This window comes from Eubalaena glacialis, chromosome 6, assembly GCF_028564815.1.
Source record: "Eubalaena glacialis isolate mEubGla1 chromosome 6, mEubGla1.1.hap2.+ XY, whole genome shotgun sequence".
NCBI lineage: Eukaryota > Metazoa > Chordata > Mammalia > Artiodactyla > Balaenidae > Eubalaena > Eubalaena glacialis.
This window is the reverse complement of record NC_083721.1, coordinates 2988179-3009087: the sequence shown is the minus strand read 5'-3', so window position 1 is coordinate 3009087 and position 20909 is coordinate 2988179. Positions and strand designations below refer to the sequence as shown.

General features: G+C 47.6%; 1 protein-coding gene and 1 pseudogene across 4 annotated transcripts in view; both read left to right on the top strand.

Annotated features, from left to right (window-relative positions):
* The window catches only part of PKNOX1 (PBX/knotted 1 homeobox 1), a 48765-nt gene that overhangs the window by 3338 nt on the left and 24518 nt on the right, over nucleotides 1-20909 (top strand). For 2 of the 4 annotated variants that reach the window (XR_009701314.1, XM_061193866.1), the window contains exons 2-5: nucleotides 13921-13989; nucleotides 14957-15063; nucleotides 18567-18694; nucleotides 20706-20877. Coding sequence is in view for 3 of the 4 variants with exons in the window: in XM_061193866.1 (XP_061049849.1) it covers nucleotides 15013-15063; nucleotides 18567-18694; nucleotides 20706-20877 (351 nt within the window). In the remaining variant the exon portion in view is untranslated. Of the gene's footprint in view, nucleotides 1-13920; nucleotides 13990-14397; nucleotides 14493-14956; nucleotides 15064-18566; nucleotides 18695-20705; nucleotides 20878-20909 lie in introns of all 4 variants that reach the window. The other 2 variants (XM_061193867.1, XM_061193868.1) reach the window with 2 other exon arrangements.
* Nucleotides 4940-8595, top strand: LOC133092902 (small ribosomal subunit protein eS26-like; annotated as a pseudogene).

Sequence of the window (20909 nt, the reverse complement as noted above, 5' to 3'; positions counted from 1 at the left end):
CCCAGGACGGCAGGGAGCGGGCTGACTTCAAGTCCAGGGGTTTAGGGTCACACAGGAATAAGGAAAAAAGGAATCTGGCGGGGTCCAGGGACCAAGGTAGTGCTGGGCCTCGGGGCTGATGGAACTGCAGCTTGGGCCCTGGCGGGATCCGGCTGCCACCCTGGTCTTGACCTTCCCCGTTCACTTCCACTGAAGTGGAAGCGCTCTTAACCATTGGCTGCTTCTGCACTCTGTCTGCTGCATGTTCTCCGTTTCCCAGCTCTGCCCACCTCATCCTCTTCCTGTTTCCCAGCGCACATCCTGGAGACAGGGTGACAGCTCTCTCGCCTTCCACCGTGTCCCCCAGGTGCCGACCTGGGCGCCAGGGGCTCCTGGTCCCCGAGCTCTCCCCAGGGAGCGGTGGGCTCCTTTCAGCAGCGTCTGCAGTGGTGGGTGGGGTCACCCGGAAGGGACTGTGGATGGTAGGAATTGTGATCGCAGCTTCCTGAACAGTCTGATGGGACTTGCAGAGATAACGCCTTCACGAGAGTTTAGTAAGCCCTCACTATATGTCACACATTGTCTGAGACATTTTACCAAAGTTTGTATTTTTTTTGCATTAAAAAAAATCAGGAATTTAACTTTGTGATAGTCTAAGTTCAGTTATGTGTTTGTGCACAGTTTTTTTTAAAACAAATACATGGGCTTCCCTGGGGGCACAGTGGTTAAGAATCCGCCTGCCAATGCAGGGGACACGGGTTCGAGCCCTGGTCCGGGAAGATCCCACATGCTGCGGAGCAACTAAGCCCATGCGCCACAACTGCTGAGCCTGCGCTCTGGAGCCCGCGAGCCACAACTACTGAGCCTACGTGCCACAACTAGTAAAAGCCCGCGCACCTAGAGCCCGTGCTCCGCAACAAGAGAAGCCATTACAATGAGAAATGAGAAGCCCGCGCACCACAACGAAGAGTAGCCCCTGCTCGCCGCAAGTGGAGAAAGCCCGCGCACAGCAACGAAGACCCAACGCAGCCAAAAAAAAAAGAATAAATAAATAATGTTGAAAAACAGAACCCTATAAAACAAATATTTATTTCAGCACAATTTATTGCAGCCTAAGTGAAACACCCCTGTGATCCTCTACGGCAGGCGTTCAAAACTGGGGCCCCGCTGACATTTGGGGCTGGGTACTTCGTGTCCTGTGCATTGTGGGATTTTAGCAGACACCAGAGGGACCCCCACCCCCAGTTGTGACGACCAAAAACGTCTTCGGATATCGTCAAGTGTTCCCTGGGGGACAGAAATCCCCCCTGGTCGAGAAGTACTGACCTAGAACAGCATTTCCCAAAATGCCTTGTGTGGAACCCGAGTTTAATGGGATAGGCATGAATGTTTACAGATTCATCAGTTCAGCTCCTTTGAGTTGTGTTTTTAGTCAGTGTTATTACGTATGTTTTCACGTATTTACACAGTCAACACATTTCTCATTTTAAATATTTGCCTACAATCTCTTTATTTTCTGGCCGTGCCCGGTGTTGTGAAGCCTTTCAAGCATTTAGGTCTTATTGTTTCCCAGGTTTATTTGATCATCCTCTGGGCTGCCAAGCTGAGCGCCAGCCTGATCAGGGTAGGGATGGTGCTGCCAGGCCTGCGTCCATGGTGCTCTGTCCCTGAGCTCAGACAGTGCCCTAGGGAGAAAGATTGTCCCATGAAAGAGCCCTGGCCTTGAAGGGTTGGGGTTCCTGTTTTTCCTACAACGTATTCATTGACCGTTAATAGCAAGTATATCATGAAAGTGTTAAATATCGGTTTTTAATGATGCCAGTGATATGGTCCTAAAAACAAAGCTGTGGTGTGAATTTAAATTCTAGCAGCCGTGAAAGGTCGTTCAGCTCAGAATTTACTGAAATGGATTCTGAAACCATTAAACACCTTTGTTGTTAGAATTTTGCTGTGTCTATTGTGGACATAGGTGGTTGGCTTGGAAATATTTTGGGGAGATAGATTTTAACAGGATTTAACATCTGATTTTATTTGAATATTAAACTTCAAGTGGTACCTCCCAAAACCTTGCTTGAAAAATAAAGTGATCTCTTGATAAACGTTTTCCTCAGAATGAGTTCTTGACTGAACGCCTCCCTGGGATGGGACATGGAGCCAGGATACAAGGCAGGGGACATTTGGCTGGTGTTCTCGAGTGGCAGTCACCTCAACCCTCCCACACACAGAATGAAAATTGATTGCACTGTAACGTACAGCTGGTGTCCTGCAAGGTGTCTTGGAAAGGATCTGTTTTTTTGAATATAGAATTCTGAGAGTCTTGGCTTCCTTGACAGCTTTCTTAGCTTTATTAATACACAGGTTTGGTTTAGAAAAGGATCATCAATTAAATGTTTTGGGAAAGATAAGTAACTGCCCCCCAAAATCTAGAGATATAGTTTGTATTGTCTCTCAGCCCTTTTCTGGCTTCGTAACCGGCTCTCACAGCCACTAAGACTGAAATTACCCCAGAATTTCCTGCGTTTCTCGGTTAGTGGAATTGGTGGAACTCTTAGAGCAGCTTCTGAGAGCAGCTGGGGAGGTGCCCTGCTGGGAAACTGGAGCCTAGCTGGGTGGGCCTGGCAGCCTGGGAGGGAGGGGGCTGCCTGGACGCACCAGCATGTGTGTAGATTAAATGAAAAGTGCAAGAGACTTGACATCACCAAAACTGAGTTAGAGAGTGCACTGTAGTTGGGGTTATATTTGTCAAGTATAACATGTCTCTTGGGACAGCTAAACTTTAGGCCTGGGATTGGCAAACTACAGGCCTATGGGCCATGTCCCACTGTGGCCTGTTTTTGTACAGCCCTAGAGCCATACATAGTACATTTTAGAGGAAAAAGAAGATGGGGACTTCCCTGGTGGCGCAGTGGTTAAGAATCCGCCTGCCAATGCAGGGGACACGGGTTCAAGCCCTGGTCCGGGAAGATCCCACATGCCGTGGAGCAACTAAGCCCGTGCGCCACAACTACTGAGCCCGCGCGCCTAGAGCCTGTGCTCCGCAATGAGAAGCCCGTGCACCGCAACGAAGAGTAGCCCCTGCTCGCAGCAACTAGAGAAGGCCCGCGTGCAGCAATGAAGACCCAACGCAGCCAAAAATAAATAAATTAATAAATTAAAAAAAATAAAGTAAAAAGGGATATGACTACAGATACGAAAATTTTACAAGTAAGAACATCCATGTACAATTTGATGGCAGTAAATTTGAAAAGCTGTGGATGGTTTATGAAAAAGATATAAATGATCAGAATTGACCTTGGAGGGACTTCCATGGTGACGCAGTGGATAAGACTCCGAGCTCCCAATGCAGGGGGCCCAGGTTCAATCCCTGGTTAGGGAACTGGATCCCACGTGCATGCCGCTACTGAGAGTTTGCATGCCGCAGCTAAGGAGCCCGCCTGCCGCAACTAAGACCCGGTGCAACTAAATAAATAAATAAATAAATAAAATAGAATTGAACTTGGAGGTAGTAAACTTGTACAGACCAGCAACTTTAGATGAAATGGAGAAGGTAATCAAGATTTATCTTTTTTTATTTTTTTTAGTAATTCTGTTTTAAAATTATTTATTTATTTATTTATGGCTGTGTTGGGTCTTCGTTGCCGCGCACAGGCTTTCTCTAGTTGCGGCAAGCGGGGTCTACTCTTTGTTGTGGTGCGTGGGCTTCTCATTGCGATGGCTTCTCTTGTTGCGGAGCACGGGCTCTAGAGGTGCGGGCTTCAGTAGTTGTGACATGCAGACTCAGTAGTTGTGGCTCGTGGGCTCTAGAGCACAGGCTCAGTAGTTGTGGTGCATGGGCTTAGTTGCTCCATGGCATATGGGATCTTCCTGGACCAGGGCTTGAACCCGTGTCCCTTGCGTTGGCAGGCGGATTCTTAACCACTGTGCCACCAGGGAAGTCCCAAGATTTATCATTTTAGAAAGGCACTGGCGTGAGTTAGATCAGACTTTCATGGAACATATACTTACTGTGTTAAATGTAACAACCATTCACTAACAAAATTACTGTGCACCTGCTGTGTACCAGACATTGAGATGGTGGTGGGGAGTATAATGGTGAACAAAAACAGACACGGCTCCTTCCTGCCAGGAAGTAGTAAAGGCACAAGTTAATCCAAGGCCCATCCGAATAATGTAAGATTACAGCTGTAGGAAGGACTGTAAAAGGGAGGCATGTTTTGCTCTGAGACGTGGGTCAGAGGTCAGGGGCAGCTCTTCTAAGATGGGGATGACTGATGTGAATGGTCCAGGGGAGCAGGAGTGGGCGAGGGGAGGAGGATTAGGGTGACCAGTCCAGATGGGGGTGGGAACTGTGCTCAGAGGCTTTGGGGGTTGGGGAAGCCCAGGGCTCCGAAGAACCTGGAAGGGCCTGGTATGCTTGCGGTGCGGGGAGTGGGGTGATGGGGGCAGGGGAGGGAGGGGCACAGTAAGGACCCAGTCATGCTGGTTAAAAGTTATGATCTGTATCTTGTAGGCAGTAGGAATCCTCTGAAGGGTTTTAAGTGGGTGTGTCTTGATCAGATTTGGGTTTCCAGAAGATCCCTTTGAAGACTTGGAAACACACCCATGTCCACAGGGGGGCTGGAAAATAACTGCATTGAGTCTGCTACACCTGTAGTACTCACTCTGCAGCTGTAAACAGGAGTGAAGGTGATGACAACCTGCTGTGAAGCATCTTTAGGATATGGTAAGTGAGAAGAGGAAGGCTCGGAGCTGAGAAGAGCATGCACTTTTATCTGAGAGAGGTGTATAAATATTTGCTTATGATAAAAAAGCTTAAACCCCAGGCTAGTTAAAATGGGGTTCCTTATTGGAGAGGGAGGGGACAGGGTTATAGATTAGGTTTCTAAACGTATCTTCTATAGTAAAAGTAAATCAAAAGGAGGGGGGAGAACTACCTAAAAATTAAAGCAAAATGAATCAAAAGAACCTAACTAGGGCTCCCTTGCCTCCTTGCTTCCAAGATGACCAAGAAAAGAAGGAAAAATGGTCATGCCAAAAGGGGCCGAGGCCACGTGCAGCCTTTGGCTGCACCAGCTGTGCCCAATGCATGCCCAAGAATAAGCCCATTAAGAAGTTCATCATTTGGAACATAGTAGAGGCCGAAGCTGTCAGGGACTTTTCCGAAGCAAGTGTTTTCGACACCTGTGTGCTTCCCAAGCTATATGTGAAAGTACATTACTGTGTGAGCACAGCATGGTAGTCAAGAATGGTTCTCGGGAAGCCGGAAGGATGGAACACTCCCACCCTGACTTAGACCTGCGGGTGCTGCCCTATGGCCTCCACCAAAGCCCAAGTAAGGAGCTAAGTCCTTAAAGACTGAAGAAATACTATTCTCTGAAAACACAATAACATGGAAATTATACTTTAAAAAAAAAAAGAAAAGAGGACTTCCCTGGTGGTCCAGTGGTTAAGAATCCGCCTGCCAATGCAGGGGACACGGGTTCAATCTCTGGTCTGGGAAGATCCCACATGTCCCGGAGCAACTAAGCCCGTGCACCACAACTACTGAAACTTGTGCACCTAGACCCCGTGCTCTGCAGCAAGGGAAACCACCACAATGAGAAGCACGCGAGCCACAACGAACGAAGAGTAGCCCCCGCTCGCCGCAACTAGAGAAAGCCCACACACAGCAACAAAGACCCAGCACAGCCAAAAAAAAAAAAAAAACAGAAGAACAAGAACCTAACTAGGAATTGAATTGGTGGCTTAAGTACACGGAGAATTATTATTTCCAGTGACTTCAAAACAAATTGGATTGTACATCTATCCTAGTGGGATAAATCCTAAAGACAAAGGAACTACAAAGAAATCTTAAACAATTTTTAGTACTTGTATTGTTAGTAGTAATATTCATATTATTTTGAAACTATATATATATATATATATATATATATGTAGACATACACACATATATAAAATGATAAGTCATTATGTTACTGTCATTTGGAAATTATTTTCAGGGTAAGCAAAGAGATATACAAATATTAATTTGAAGTAAAGTAAATACCCTGTAATCCCAGATTTGAATTGGAGGTATCAGTGTTAATTTGTTTTTAAAATATTTTTATGAGAAAACATTTCTTATCCCTGTCCATTGGAAAGGCTAGAAACAGTGACCAACCAGTAGCAATGAGCACACAGCACCTAGATTGTGGTTTCTATGTATCATTTCCCATTGGAATCAAAGCCCCTTGGATCAATGGCAAAGTCTGGGTTTGCCACAGAAAATAAACAATATGAGCCTGGAGTATCTCGTTTTACCTGAAAGCAAGAAAGCTATCAAGAATTACTAGAGTGTGTTAAAAGCTGTAGGAGGTAACTGAAGGGACTTACATTGGAAAAAGATGGGATAATTTGGAACACCAGAAAATATATACATATATAAAAAAGCTGTACTTATTTTTTACATGTTTAAACCCGTGGATCACAGCCTCACTGGTCACTATTCGGGAACGCTAGGGAACCAGCACGTTACTCTGAAAATTGATACCAGAGGGAAAGCAGCAAGCCTTAAGAAATCCCATCACTGGGGCTGCAGTGTGGAGAATGGACTTGGGGGTCGGGTGGGGTTGGGAAGAGTGGCCATGGGAGAGAGGTCCGGAGGCATTACTGGGAGCTCAGGGAATGGAGGTGTGATGGTTGCTGATTGTTTCTGTAAGCTTAGTTGTTGAATCAACACCAGATGGCTCTTCTCCAAAGTGAAATTCTGGAAAATAAACTTTACGGTTGCAATTGGGGTCTTCATCGCCCAGCATTTCAACTCTTACATGCTCATGGGTAGTATCGTTACCATGTGCTGGCAACATACGGTGGCTGCATCATGTATTTCTCATACATGTTGATTGGGCAGGAAGGAGGAGTTCCTTTCCTTTTCAGTAATTGTTACGATATTTTGGAGATGTCTGACTTGCAAACCTTGGCTGTTATTGGGAGATGCCACTTGTGCCCTTAGCACCAGGCCGTCATTTTCTTTAGACTCGTTAATGTTTGCAAAGCAGAGTTACCCATGTGTGCAGCGTTGAACGTTACATGACTGAAGGTCATTTGTGGTGTGTACCTACCTGATGGTTCACCTTCTTCATCCATTCTCTTAGTGTTTCCCGTTTTGAATGACACTATAATTCATAGATTGAATTGATGTAATTAACATTTGTAGGCATCAAAGTTGTCAGATTGTCAAACATTCGCCTGATTTCCTTGTGGGTTCTACAGTTATCTTAGAAACGGTTGCCATAAAACAGACAGACTGCTGGTTATTTCTCCAGCAAAATTGGGTTTATTCGGGACCAACGAAGAATTGCAATCTGGGGTCTGCAACCATGGGGAGCCCGTGCAAGTCCCTGCGTGGCCAGGAGAGGAGAGCTCTTTTAAAGAGCTCTCGACTCTGGAGTCGAGAGTCTGCTGGAGGAATGGGGTCCATCCGGCGGCTTTTCACTGCTGGGCTGGGCTGGGACAGTGTCTCTTTGGCTGAGGCCTTGCCAGGCGGGAAGAAGACTCTGTCCACTTTCTGTCGGGCGGCCCTACTGTCGGGGCGTGGGAGAGCCCCTGCTGGCCTCCCAGCTCTGTTTAATTAAGGTTTCTGTTTATTAATTTTTACAAACAGAGTTCTATTGTGTTCTCTGAAATAGCACATAGAGGGAATGGGGGGGCCTGGGAGCCAGACAGATCAGCCTCTCAGAGGCGCTCAACCTCTTGGTACCTGTCTCCTCGTCAGCAGTAGGAGGACGGGGCTCCAGAGGTTGCCGAGTGTTCGGTCCCTACCGGCGAGGGCACGGAAGGAGGACCACCTCATTCTGCTCACGGGCCTGTGCGCCAGGAATCTGGAAAGGGTGCGGTGGAAACGGCCTGTCTCTGCCCCGCAAGGTGGGGTCCTCAGCCAGGAGGACGGCGGGCCGGGGATGGCTTGGTGGCTGAGGGCTGGAGTCTTCTGGAGGGGTTTTCTCAAATCTGGAAGTTGGTGCTGCCTGTTCGCTGGGACGTGAGCTGGGCTGCTGACCAGAGCACCTCTGAGTGGACTCTCGCTGTGGCCTGGGCTTCCTCACAGTGAGCGCAGGGGGCGCTCTGTTTAGTCAGACTTCTTACTTCTCGGGGCTCCAGAAGTGAGTGTCCCAGTGAACACAGCCCTGGAGTCACACAACGTTGCTCCGATGCGCTCTCCTGGTCCCCAGCAAGTCACCGAGTGTAGGCCACGTTGAAGAGGAGGGGACAGAGACCCCCATCCCGGGAGGAGTGTCAGAGTTTGGGGATGTGCTCTAAAAGTGCCTCACTTGGGTCTGGACATATATAGACCCCTGGAAGATATCTCCTCCCTCGTTTTCCTTCCTGCCCTCACTAAGCCCCGCCGTGACGCTGGCAGTGCAGAATGAAGATGGAGCCTCCTGGACCGGTTCTCTGTGCGTCTCTGCGTTAGCGTGGGCCGCGTAAGCAGGACCGTGGTGCGGAGCTCGGCTCCTGCGGGAGCTTCCGCTGTGCCCGCCCAGGTCACCGGGAGTCCGCGTGGCCGTGGCTAAGCGGGAGCGCGTGCGGGGGGCAGCACCAAAGCCCCGGGTTCACCAGCACTTTGCAGCAACTGATTGAGTCCAGAGAGGTGTTTGTAAAAGCATCAGAATTCCAAAGCTTTTTGCATCTGTGGTGCTTTTCCTTCCAGCCCTGACGAGTCCAGTGTCTCATTTCTGCTGTTCCATTGGCCTGTTTACCTGTTCTTGTGCCGTTACCCACTTCTTAGTTGTTCCTTGTGGCCTTGTAGGATATTTTGAAATCTTCTGAGTTTTTCAAAAACAGCAGGAATCTTGATTGGGATTGCATCTGCGTGTGCTGAGAAAAGCCAGTAGACTCTCCATAAGCTGTTAGAAATGTTGGCGGGTACAAGGTTAGCCTGCACAGACTGGGGGCATTTGTTACCCAGCAGTCCACCAGAAAGTATAGTGACAATGAGATACTTTTGACAGTAGCAAGAAAAACCATGACGTGTTTCAGGATTAATTAACCAGGACTACAGAAGACCTCCACAGAGAGGACCATCAACTTTTTTTTTTTTAATAAATTTATTTATTTATTTTTTATTTTTGGCTGCGTTGGGTCTTCGTTGCTGCGCGCAGGCTTTCTCTAGTTGCGGCGAGTGGGGGCTGCTCTTCCTTGCAGTGCGTGGGCTTCTCATTGCGGTGGCTTCTCTTGTTGCGGAGCACGGGCTCTAGGTGCGCAGGCTTCAGTAGTTGTGGCTCGAGGGCTCTAGAGCGCAGGCTCAGTAGTTGTGGTGCACGGGCTTAGTTGCTCCGCAGCATGTGGGATCTTTCCGGACCAGGGCTCGAACCCGTGTCCCCTGCATTGGCAGGCGGATTCTTAACCACTGCGCCACCAGGGAAGTCCCTGGACCATCAAACTTAATAAAGGGTGTAGGAGAGGACCCCACGCTCTTGGTCCTAGAGAGCTGTCTCTTCTCCCCACATTAATACCCAAATACTTTTTCAACATTGTTATAAAGTTGTTTCTTGACAGCAGGGACTGTGTTTGGTTTGCTGCTCCATCCCCAGCATTTAGAACAGAGCTTGGCCCAGAGAAGACTTTCAGTAAACATTTGTGGATTGAATGAAAGGCACAGTTATGTGCACAGCAGATTGTGTGCCCTGCTTTTCCACTTGACAGCACCCATGAGCCTTTTTCCTTGGACTTAACCTTCATGTTCGTGATTGATGGTCGGAACTGTAATGGATTTCACCATTCCCCTATGGATGACGTGTAGGTTCTGTTTCTCTTTTCTATCAATGTGGATAAGAAACATTATTTGCCTCTGACTTTCTTGCCATGAGTTTTTTTTTTTTTTTTTAAACAAATGACTTCATTCTTTTTTTAAAAATTTATTTATTTTATTTTTGGCTGCGTTGGGTCTTCGTTGCTGCGTGCGGGCTTTCTCTAGTTGCGGCGAGCGGGGGCTACTCTTCGTTGCGGTGTGCGGGCTTCTCATCGCGGTGGCTTCTCTTGTTGAGGAGCACAGGCTCTAGGCGCGCGGGCTTCAGTAGTTGTGGCTCGCGGGCTTCAGTAGTTGTGGCTCGCGGGCTCTAGAGCACAGGCTCAGCAGTTGTGGTGCACGGGCTCAGTTGCTCCGCTTGCCATGAGTTTTTAATGCCCTTTGCAATGAGGCTTTTGAGCTCTTCTCTTTTGAGAAGAGATTATTTGAGGTTATTTCAAAATCAACCTTTATTAAGGCTACAAAGCTACAGGCCTGTTTTTTCCTCTATGCTTTTATGTTAGAATTTGTAGATTTCATTTTTCACTTTGTAAGTTTAGTAAATTTTGATCTTTCACCCATAAGACAGCCTTTGATCAACTCAAGATGATCAGACTACATGTACCATTTTTAATGATCAGTCCCATATACAACTTAAGTCTCCTTATGCATTTTAACCCTAGTTTTAAGTTTAGCAGATACACTTTTCGTTTTAAGCACCTTAAATATGGGACCAAATAAATAAAACCTTCTCAGTAGATCTAGTAACTTAAAATTACACATGTAGTGAATCTCAAGTTCTCAAACTTTCCAAACCTTCTACCAGGAAGTGACGTTCATGGGATGAGGAACTTGGTTTTGTTCACTGCTGTACCCTCAGGACCTAGAATAGTCCCTGGCAGTCAGTAAACTTGCATAAATGAAGAAATGTTTACAATCTTAGTAAATTTCTTGTGCCTTTTCACTAAAAAAGAAATGTGTAAAATCAGTAACTCAGTTATACTTTTAAATTGGAATCAAGGCTAAAACCTAAGATTAATTTGCCAAATTTTCTTGCGTACTGCAAACAACTTAAATGTCAAATACATAGATTATTCTGAAGCTAAACACAAAAAAATTAAAATCTAAATCTCCCACAGGGCTTAGAGACACCACTAAGGCAGTAAGGAAGTCATCTCAGGCGAGTGGGGCTTCTCATCTGGGGGACCACGTGGGCTGGGATGAGGGGAGCTGGGGTGCTGCTGACCTGGGGCCCCCTCCACCGTCTGACCTGCATGCTGCACCTCCTCTTCCTGTCTCTGCGGACTGAGCCAACCTGGACCTGCCCGGACTCACCACCTGCTCTGAGCAGGAAGGCCTTCTCCACCTGGTGGGGCTCAGCCAGTCTGGCTGCCTCTGGCTCTTCCCTGATTTGTCGGTTGTGCTGGACTAGACTGCTTAGAAATGTTCAAATGCCTGCCTGCTGGATTTGGCCCGCATTTCATTTTGTGTCTGCCTTTCAGGTCGCGACACTAACGCTGTCTTCTTAGCTGAGTTTGAGAAGAGTGTAACTTTTTTTTATGGGTAACCGTACGTGTGGTCAAATCGCCTTCCAAACCAGTTACACGGTTTGTGAGACCTAGGATTCCTTCAGGGTGCCGGGCTTCGCTTCATCTTTGCTAGCAAAGTGGCGCACTGTTGTTTTAAAGTTAATAATTGCTAGCTGAGAAAGGATGTATAGTTTTAAATTTTGTATTTCTTTAATTACTTTTAGTTTTAACGTTTCTGTACATGAAGATTGGAAAGTTGTGTTTTCTGCATTTGTGTTAGTCTGGCTGGAACTCTTGAAAGGGTACCAAAGTGACAGTTTCCATAAATGTGTTCTTTTTTAACTGGATGAAACTTGTAGAAATAAAATGGACAAAAACCGTGTCTCACCCTTAAACACCATGGTATTGTAAGTCTGTTGGGTTGGCAGTTCTTTGACTTGGATTTTAGAGCCTCGCATGACGTTAAGAAGTGAAGACAGTTGGAGGAAAGGGAACCCGTGTGCACTGTTGGTGGGGATGTAAAGTGGTGCAGTCACTATGGAGAACAGTATGGAGGGTCCTCCAAAAACTAAATATAGAGCTACCATATGATCCTGCAATCCCACTCCTGGGCGTATATCCGGAGAAAATGAAAACACTGATTCAAATGTTCACAGCAGCACTGTTTCCAGTAGCGAAGAAATGGAAGCAACTGAGGTGTCCATCAGCACGTGAATGGATAAAGATGTGGTATATATTTACACAATGGAGTACGACCCAGCCATAAAAAAGAGTGAAATCCTGCCATTTGCAACAACATGGAGGGACTTGGGGGGTGTTATGTAAGTGAAATAAGTCAGAGAAAGGCAAACACTGTACGTTTCCCTTATATGTGGAATCTAAGAAATAAAATAAACTAGTGACTATAACAAAACAGAAACAGACTCAGAGATATAGAGAACTAACTAGTGGTTACCAGTGGGGAGAGGGAAAGGGCAGGTAGGGGTAGGGGATTATGAGACATAAACTACTAGGTATAAAATAAACAAGATACAAGGATATGTTTTACAGCACAGGGAATATAGCCAATATTTTAAAATAATTATAAATGGAGTATAACCTTTAAAAAAAGAAGTGAAACACTGTTGTTGAGTTTGAATATAATAGAAGCTTACTTTTCTGTGTAATGGGGGAGAGAATTAGGGATTAATTGATTGTTCAGAAATCTCAAGTTAACCTTGGTTTTCATATAATGCCTGAAAGAAGAGTTTTTGCTAAACGAAGATGAGCCTGCTGACCTTTCACCCTTGGGTTGGATGCTTTATTTCCCAGTGAATGGTAGGTTTCCCTTAGTCACTCAGATTCTGTCTTGGGCCTGCCTTGGGCCTGCCTTGGCCCTTCCTTGGCCAGCGATGGGAGGGCCTGCAGCTGAGTAGCTGAGGTTGCCAGAGGCCTGGACCAGGGCACACGCTTCCTCCCAAGCCCAAGCGGCTCTGCGGGATGACCCTGTGAATTCTGCTGGGGGCTGTTTGCCTGCCCGCTTGCAGGTGCCAGGCAGTGTTTCTGCCCCAACATGGAGGATCATTTTGCTGCAACCTGGAATTGAGCACCTGAGGACTTTGCAGATAGATGGCTGCCGGCGGGCCTGGGCCACCCTTTCAAGCGGACAGCGCCATCTGCTGGCAGCTTCTTCCGGGCGCCTTCGGTGTCCTGCGGGAGTGGGACCTTGGCACTCTGTCCCCATCTTTTTACTCAACAAAATGTTAGTCATATGGAGTTGCCTTTTTTTTTTTTTTAATTTTTCCACTTCCTTGCGTGGTGTTCCATTGTAGAGAGAGCATGTATTTTCAAAGCTTTTGACGCAAATTTCAAAATTTTTCCTTTAGAACAGTTGTACCAAGTTATGTCAGATATTGAAGTTTTAACCAGGTTGGTAGAGAGAAGGACTACACATCTATATGTTTTTAAAATGAAACGTTGACTTGTCCCCAATATTTATTATGGGCACTTTGAAAGCCCCCAGAGTTGGAAGAGTGATCCGCCACTGCCTAGATCCGGCAGCTGCGGGCTCGGCTGCAGTGTCGTCTCGTGGGGCGGGCTGGCGGAGGCTGGAAAGTAACCGTGGAGAATTGGCCCCCAGCCGAGACCCACTTGGCTGTGGCTCTGCCTTCTTGGTCTAGGCCCTTCCGGGGCCTCTGCTGTGCATTTTGTTCAGGTCAGCTGTTGGGAAGCCACTGTCAGGTGGACGCCTGTAGGTGAGCAGCTCGGGCTCCTCCCGGCGCTGGGCTCAGGACCGGCTGGCTCCGGTTGTCCTCGGCCTGGCTCGGCACCACTCCAGTCTGCTTCGGATTCACACAGGTTCACGTGGCCATCCCCTCGGCGCCTCTCAGAGCCTCCCCTCCCCCTCTCGGCAGGACACGCCTCTCGAGACCCCTAACGTGATTACCCCTGTAAAGACCCTGTTTCTAAGTGAGGCCCCACTTGCAGGGCCTGGGGGTTAGGACCTGGGCTATCTTGGAGGACACGTTTACACCGCTGCACGTGCTGGCCACGCCCTGACGGCTACCGGGCTTGTACTGGTGGCCCAGACTCGCTCGTTCAGAATTCCCTCGTGGGTACTGAGAAGCGCCTGAAACCTTCAGCGTCCCATCTCTTGCTCTCTCCTCCCAGGCCGCAGAACCCGCTGCCCACCGTCGGCTCCACCTCGGGACATGCGGCTCTGCTCTGCCGGTGGCTCAGGTGGGAACTGTCGACCCTCCCCGGACCCGCCCCCCGCCCCCTATCCCGGGCCATCGGCACGCCCTGTGCTCCCATCGGCCCCGCCCCGTCCACACGGCCTCCGCCCTCCTCGGCCCTACAGCCCTTCACCCGCCCTGCCCACCGTCAGAGGGGCCGTCCTGAGCCGGGAGCCTCAGTGCCCTTCTGGTCAGACCTTCCTGGGGCTTCCCCCCCCCCCCCCCCCCCGCAAGAAGGCACACAGTCTTCATGTGGCCCATGCGTGGGTGTGACCTGCTCCCGTGTCCCCCACTGCCCCCCAACTCTGCCGTCCCGCTGCACATGGCTCCGCTGTCCCCCTGCCTGCGGGGGGCACGGGTGGCATCCCCAGCTGGTTTCTCTCGTCTCATTTACCTGTGTGTGTGGTGACAGGTGAATGACAGCGTTCCCACCTTTGCATCACGTGCAGATGTGAGCCGATGCCCGGCGCAGCCTCCCTGAGCTCACCTGTGTCCTTCCTGCCTGAGGTCGGCCTCCCCGGGCTCAGTGTCAGTGCACCTGCCCCGTCACGCAGCCGTGTGACCCGCCAGCTGCGCGCTCACCCTCTGTCGTGTCACCCCGCCCGAGCGCCCCTACCCCCTCTGTGTGCTGCCTGGCCTTCCTCTTATTTGTGGCCCCGGGAAAGCCCCAGGGCCCAGGACAGTGTCCCGCACGTGTAGACATTACTAGGTGTTTGCTGGGTGAGTGAAGGAATAAACCCAAATGCCTGAAGACATGATAACGCGTCCGGGCCCGGGGCAAGTACAAACACGCAATCGCCAGGCAGGTGCGGGGATGCTGAGTAGGATTTGGCTTATACCGTAGTGTGAAGGATGGTTTTTACCCTCCGTGTGAAGATATGTATTTAAAAAGGTATACGGGTGCTGTGGAATAAGGGGATAAGAAATGCTCTGAGTTATTAACCGATGCTTCTCTGCTTTTGTCTTCCCAGACACCGTTTGCTTTTGACTCAAGATGATTTGATGTTTTATAAAGAACTCACTCACCATGATGGCTACACAGACGTTGAGCATAGACAGCTATCAAGATGGGCAACAAGTGAGCGCTGGCGCTCTGTTCCACATCCTAAGTAGTCAGCCGACCTAGTACTGAAACACGAACAGTGCCTTGTGTGTTCACAAGCTAGTTTCTGTGAGGGTGCAGGTTCAATGTTGAACGTTTGGTGCATTTATTGTATCTTGGTGCTCAGAAAGATTAGCTGTAGAATTGTTCAAGTTATTTCCTAAATGACACCGAGATTGCCAGTAATTTTGACTCCGCTGAGTCATAGTTTCTTGGGAATTTACCTTTCTAATGTCAGTGTTAGCAAGTATCGTTGCTCTTAAAAGTTGTGGTGATAATCATAGACTCCCGTGTTGCCCAGTTGCTGGCCTGGGCGGCAGCTGTGTGGTTTCGTTCCCCTGCATGTGGGTGGCAGAGGGGACCGTCCGATGGCACGTGGGGTGCAGCTGCGGTGCTGTCTGTACGTCTCCTGCCCCTGCAGGAAACGGTCATGACGCCCGGCTCCCCGCTCAAGGGTTTAGGGACCCACCCCGCCCCAAGCCTGGGGCGCCTCGCCCACCTGTCACTCCCCACTTGGTGAGACTCAGGGGGTGTGTAGGACCTGGGCTGTGACCCTGTCCCCTTCCCAAGTCGGGTCTTTCCTTGATGGACAGTTTTGTTCCATTCCTGGGATGTTTCCTGTTGCAGTGATTTTGGTTTTGTTGATTTAAAAAAATGTTTTAAGTGTTTTTGCTTCTTAGAGGTAGGGAATTGTATTTCAGGCTGCTCTCTTCACCAGGAAGTCCTCTGATATTTCCAAGAGATTTTGTTTCACAAATGCACATCTAACGATGTCCCCGCTGTCCCTGGGCCCTGCGGTGGCTCCTCGTGGACTCCCTGCCCCGAGGGCCCTACGACCTCACAGGCTCTCACCTCTGCCTGCCCCGGGGCCCTGGCTCTGCTCGCCCCTTGGCTCTGCTCCGCTCTGTCCTGCAGGTCTTTGCTTCGCCCCGCTTTCTGCGAGGACCCCCCACCAGCCCTGGTTACCCCCACGGCCCGCTCCCCACCTGCCAGCCGCTTCCCGGTCCCTTCCTCTGATCTTTGTTCTCCATCCGTGGCAGTGATCACCTTCCGACACAGCCTGTTACGTGTCCGTCTCCCTCCCGCTGGTCCCTGCCCTGATGCAGGGAGTCCAGGGCAGGGCTGGGCGCAGCGGGGGAAAGACCTCGCTTGTAACGGCTCAGCACTTCCCGTGACGTGGAGAACCGCTTGTGAGCATTCCTTTCAGTAAGCATTTGATCTTCTACAGTACAGACAGACCGCATTTACTTAGCCGGTCCTCTGAGCTTGAACGTTTAGATTCCTCTTTTTTCACGATCATTTTTTTAAAATCCTGAAATAAATCCTTTAAGGCTTTTTTTTTTTATAATACTGTCAGACTTCTCCCAGAAGGACTGTGTTTGATTGGGCTTTAGTCAGTCGCTTTTGGTTTTTTTTTTTTTTGTCTGCATTGGGTGTGGGGTGAGCAGGGTCTACTCTTCATCGCGGTGCGCGGGCTTCTCATTGCGGTGGCTTCTCTTGTTGCGGAGCACGGGCTCTAGGTGCACAGGCTTCAGTAGTTGCAGCATGCGGGCTCAGTAGTTGCAACACATGGGCTCAGTAGTTGCGGCACGTGGGCTCTAGGCGCGCGGGCTTCAGTAGTTGTGGCACGCGGGCTCAGTAGTTGTGGCTCGTGGGCTCAGTAGTTGTGGCTCGCGGGCTCTAGAGCGCAGGCTCAGTAGTTGTGGCGCACGGGCTTAGTTGCTCCGCGGCATGTGGGATCTTCCCAGACCGGGACTCGAACCCGTGTCCCCTACGTTGGCAGGCGAATTCTTAACCACTGCGCCACCAGGGAAGTCCCACTCAGTAGTTGTGGTGTACAGGTTTATTTTTTTAAGAGAGAAGCAATTCCCAAGTATACTGTTCCATCTAAAGGCAGCAGAATGGAAGTAACCTGCTCACTCTGGCCTGTTGGAGAGTTGAGAACAGGGCCCGAGCCTGGATCTGCAGGGCTGCTCTCTCGGCTGCAGCCCCGAGCACCAGGCTGGGTTCCTGGCAGGATGCAGGCTCTCCCATCTCCGTGGATGAGCTCCCCCACCCCCCACCCCGCCTCAGGTTCCCCAACAGGCTGCTTCCTTGAGGGGCGGGGGGTGGCAGTTGTGGGCGGGGCAGGTGGATCCCAGATACCCCAGTCCTGAAGAAGCTGAGGAGGGCGGTGATCTGCTCAGGGATAACGAGAAGTTTACTGTAGCGATTTTGTTTTATTTGTAAACTGAATTCTTTATGTTGAAGGATTTAAATACTTTTCCCCTAAGTTACAAACAACACGGCCAGTTTAAAGCAATTTCAGTGGTAATATCTTTAAGGCTTCCTCTTACGTTTAACACTGTTTCTTTAAACACAGCTGGTCTTTGCTTTCTGGATGCAGTGACTTTCCTTAACATTTAAAAAAAATTTTTTATTTATTATTTTCGGTTGTATTGGGTCTTCGTTGTGGTGTGTGGGCATCTCATTGCGGTGACTTCTCTTGTTGCGGAGCACGGGCTCTAGGCGTGCAGGCTTCAGTAGTTGCAGCACGCGGGCCCTAGAGTGTGCAGGCTTCAGTAGTTGTGGCTCGCAGGCTCTAGGGTGTGCGGGCTTCAGTAGTTGTGGCACGTGGGCTCAGTAGTTGTGGCTCATGGGCTCTAGAGCGCAAGCTCAGTAGTTGTGGTGCACGGGCTTAGTTGCTCCGTGGCATGTGGGATCTTCCCGGACCAGGGCTCGAACTCGTGTCCCCTGCATTGGCAGGCAGACTCTTAACCACTGCGCCACCTGGGAAGTCCCCGTAACATTTTTATAGCTTGTGTATTCCTGAGTTTAAGGATAGGTAAGGGAGAATTTCAGCCCTGTCACAAATATGGAGCATCTTGGGTTTGAGTTGTTTTTGTGACAAGATAAGAGAGCTTGGATTATTTGTTTATTCTTCTCTTCGTGCAACGTTACTCAGTGTGAGGACAGATAACAAGGAGAGGCAAACGAGAAAGACTGCGTGTGTACCAGTTCCCTTCAGGGATGTAGAGTTATTACGGTTTTGAAAATCATAAGCATTTCACAGATATCGGTCCTCTCAGTTTTTAAATGTTTTGGAAATTTGACCTTTGTTTTAGCCATTTAAAAGCACATTAAGTTCAAAGGAGTTTGTTGGTAGTATTCTTTACGTATTATTGCCTGTCATATAACTGTCTTGCAGTTTACCATTCCACTGCATTTCTGTTTGAGAATAGAATACAGTAAGTCCTCTGCATACGAACGTGTTCCTTTCCAACAGCGAGTTTGTGTCCAATTCGTTCATAAGTCCAATAAAGTTAGCCTAGGTATCCAACTAACACAATTGGCTATATAGTACTGTACTGTAATAGGTTTATAATCCGTTCGCCTCTTTGAAAGTTCACAACTTGAAGGTTCGTACATAGGGGACTTACTGTACTTGGTAGCAGCTTATTTTCTTTTTAGTAACAAAAGTTCTCTTCCTCTTTTCACAGATGCAAGTAGTAACAGAGTTAAAAACGGAGCAAGACCCCACCTGCTCTGAACCAGATGTGGAAGGAGTGAGCCCTCCCCCTGTGGGGTCCCAGACCCCGATGGATGCAGACAAGCAGGCCATTTATAGGTAGCAATGAGATGTGAAGTGTGTGGGTGTTCAGAGGTGTAAAGAGAATGGAAAATCTGGTTAAATGGAACGTGAGCTATTAGCCAGGCAGAGTAGTGAGGCATGATGTGATAACTACTGGGGTGAAAGTTTTCTCAGATTACAATGTTATTCCTAATATCTTTTTTAAAAAGTTTTGGAATGTAAATCTACATTTTAGTCAACCTTACAAAAAGCAATCTTCAGGCCCAGATAGTTGTACTGGAGAATTCTACCAAAAAGAAGGAAAAGCAGTAAGTCGACACAGTCTCTTCCAGAAAATAGAGGAAGAGGGAATGTTTCTGAACTCATTCTATGAATTGAACATCACTCTGATACTAAAGCCAGACAAAGACAATATAAAAAAAGAAAAAACTAAAGACTAGTATACCTCATGAACTTTGGCAGAAAAATCATTCATAAAATATTAACAAATAAAATCCAGTAACATGTAGAGAGAAGAATATTTAGTGACCAAATGGAGCTTATCCCAGGAATATGAGACTGGTTCACCATTCAGAGATCAACCAATGAGACCCACAACGTGATCATATCAAGTGATGCAGAAAAGCATTTGACAGAAGTCAACAGCCAGTTATGATTAAAAACTGTCAGTGAAGCAGTAATAGAGGGGAACTTTCTTAGCCTGATGTAGGGAAACTACAGAAGAACCCTGCAGCTCGCATCATACTTAACGGCGGAAGACGGAATGTTTTCCCCCAAGTTTGGGGATAAGGCAGAGGTGTCCACCCTGGCTCCTCCTGTTCAGCTCTGTAATGGACGTTTAGCCAGTTCACTGAGGCAAAGAAAGAAAAGGCATATCAGGTTAGCAAGGAAGAAATAAAGCTGGCTTTTTGCACAACTGACATGACTGTCCACATATAGAAAATCCCAAAGAGTGTACCAAAGAACTTCCAGAACTAAATAAGTGAGTTTAATTAGGTCACAGGTTGCAAGGGCAACACACAGAAACAATCCTATTTCTCTACCAGTAATGTACAATTAGAAACTGAAATTAAAACGAAAATACCACTTTTGAGAGCTCCAAAAAATTTTAGGTATAACTCTAATAAAGCACATACAGAACCTTTATGTTGAAAACTATAAAATGCCAATGGAAGCAGTCAAAGGAAACCTAAATAAAGGGCGTACCATGTTCATGGATTGGAAGACTCAACATAGTGAAGATGTCATTTCTCCTAAAATTGCTCTATAGCAATTACAATTAAAGTTGTAGCAGGATATTTCTGTACATATAGACAAGTTATTTCTAAATTTTATATGGAAGTCAAAAGAACTAGACCAGCTAAAACAATTTTGAAAAGAAGAATAAAGTTGGAAGAATCAGTCTACCTGATTTTCTCAGTGGAGAAAAGGTGGAGTTTCCGACAAATTGTCCAAGTTGGAACAATTGGACATCAACATGCAGAGAGAAGATCCTTGACCTAATCTCACATCCTTTACAAAAATCTACTCAAAATGGAGTATGGATCTAAAAGTAAAATTTAAAACTGTCCAACTGGTGTTAACCATACAGTGAAATATTATGCAGCCATAAAAAAGAATGAAGTACTGTTACATGTTACAACACTGATGAGCCTAGGAAACATCACGCTAAGTGAAAGAAGCCAGACACCAAAGGTCACATAGTATATGACTCCATTTATATGAAATGTCTAGAATTGGCAAATCTGTAGAGACAGAAAGTAGATTAGTGGTGGCCTGGGGCTGGGGTTTGGTGGAAAATGGAGAGTGACTGCTAATAGTTACAGGGTTTCTTTGGGGGATGAATATGTTATAAAATCGACTGTGGTGATGGTTGCACAACTCTGTGACTATACTAAAATTCGTTGCATTATAAACTGTAAATAGATGAATTGTGTGGCGTGTGAATTATATCTCAGCAAAGCTGTTATATAAAACGTTGCATATGTACATACTAAAACATTTTCATGAAAGTGTAGAACACATATTTTAAAATTTTTCCCCCCAGGCATCCACTGTTTCCATTATTAGCTTTGTTGTTTGAAAAATGTGAACAATCTACACAGGGCTCGGAAGGCACAACTTCTGCCAGTTTTGATGTGGACATTGAGAACTTTGTAAGGAAGCAAGAGAAGGAAGGAAAGCCCTTCTTTTGTGAAGATCCAGAAACTGACAATTTAGTAAGTAAAATACATGTTTTTAATTTTTATTT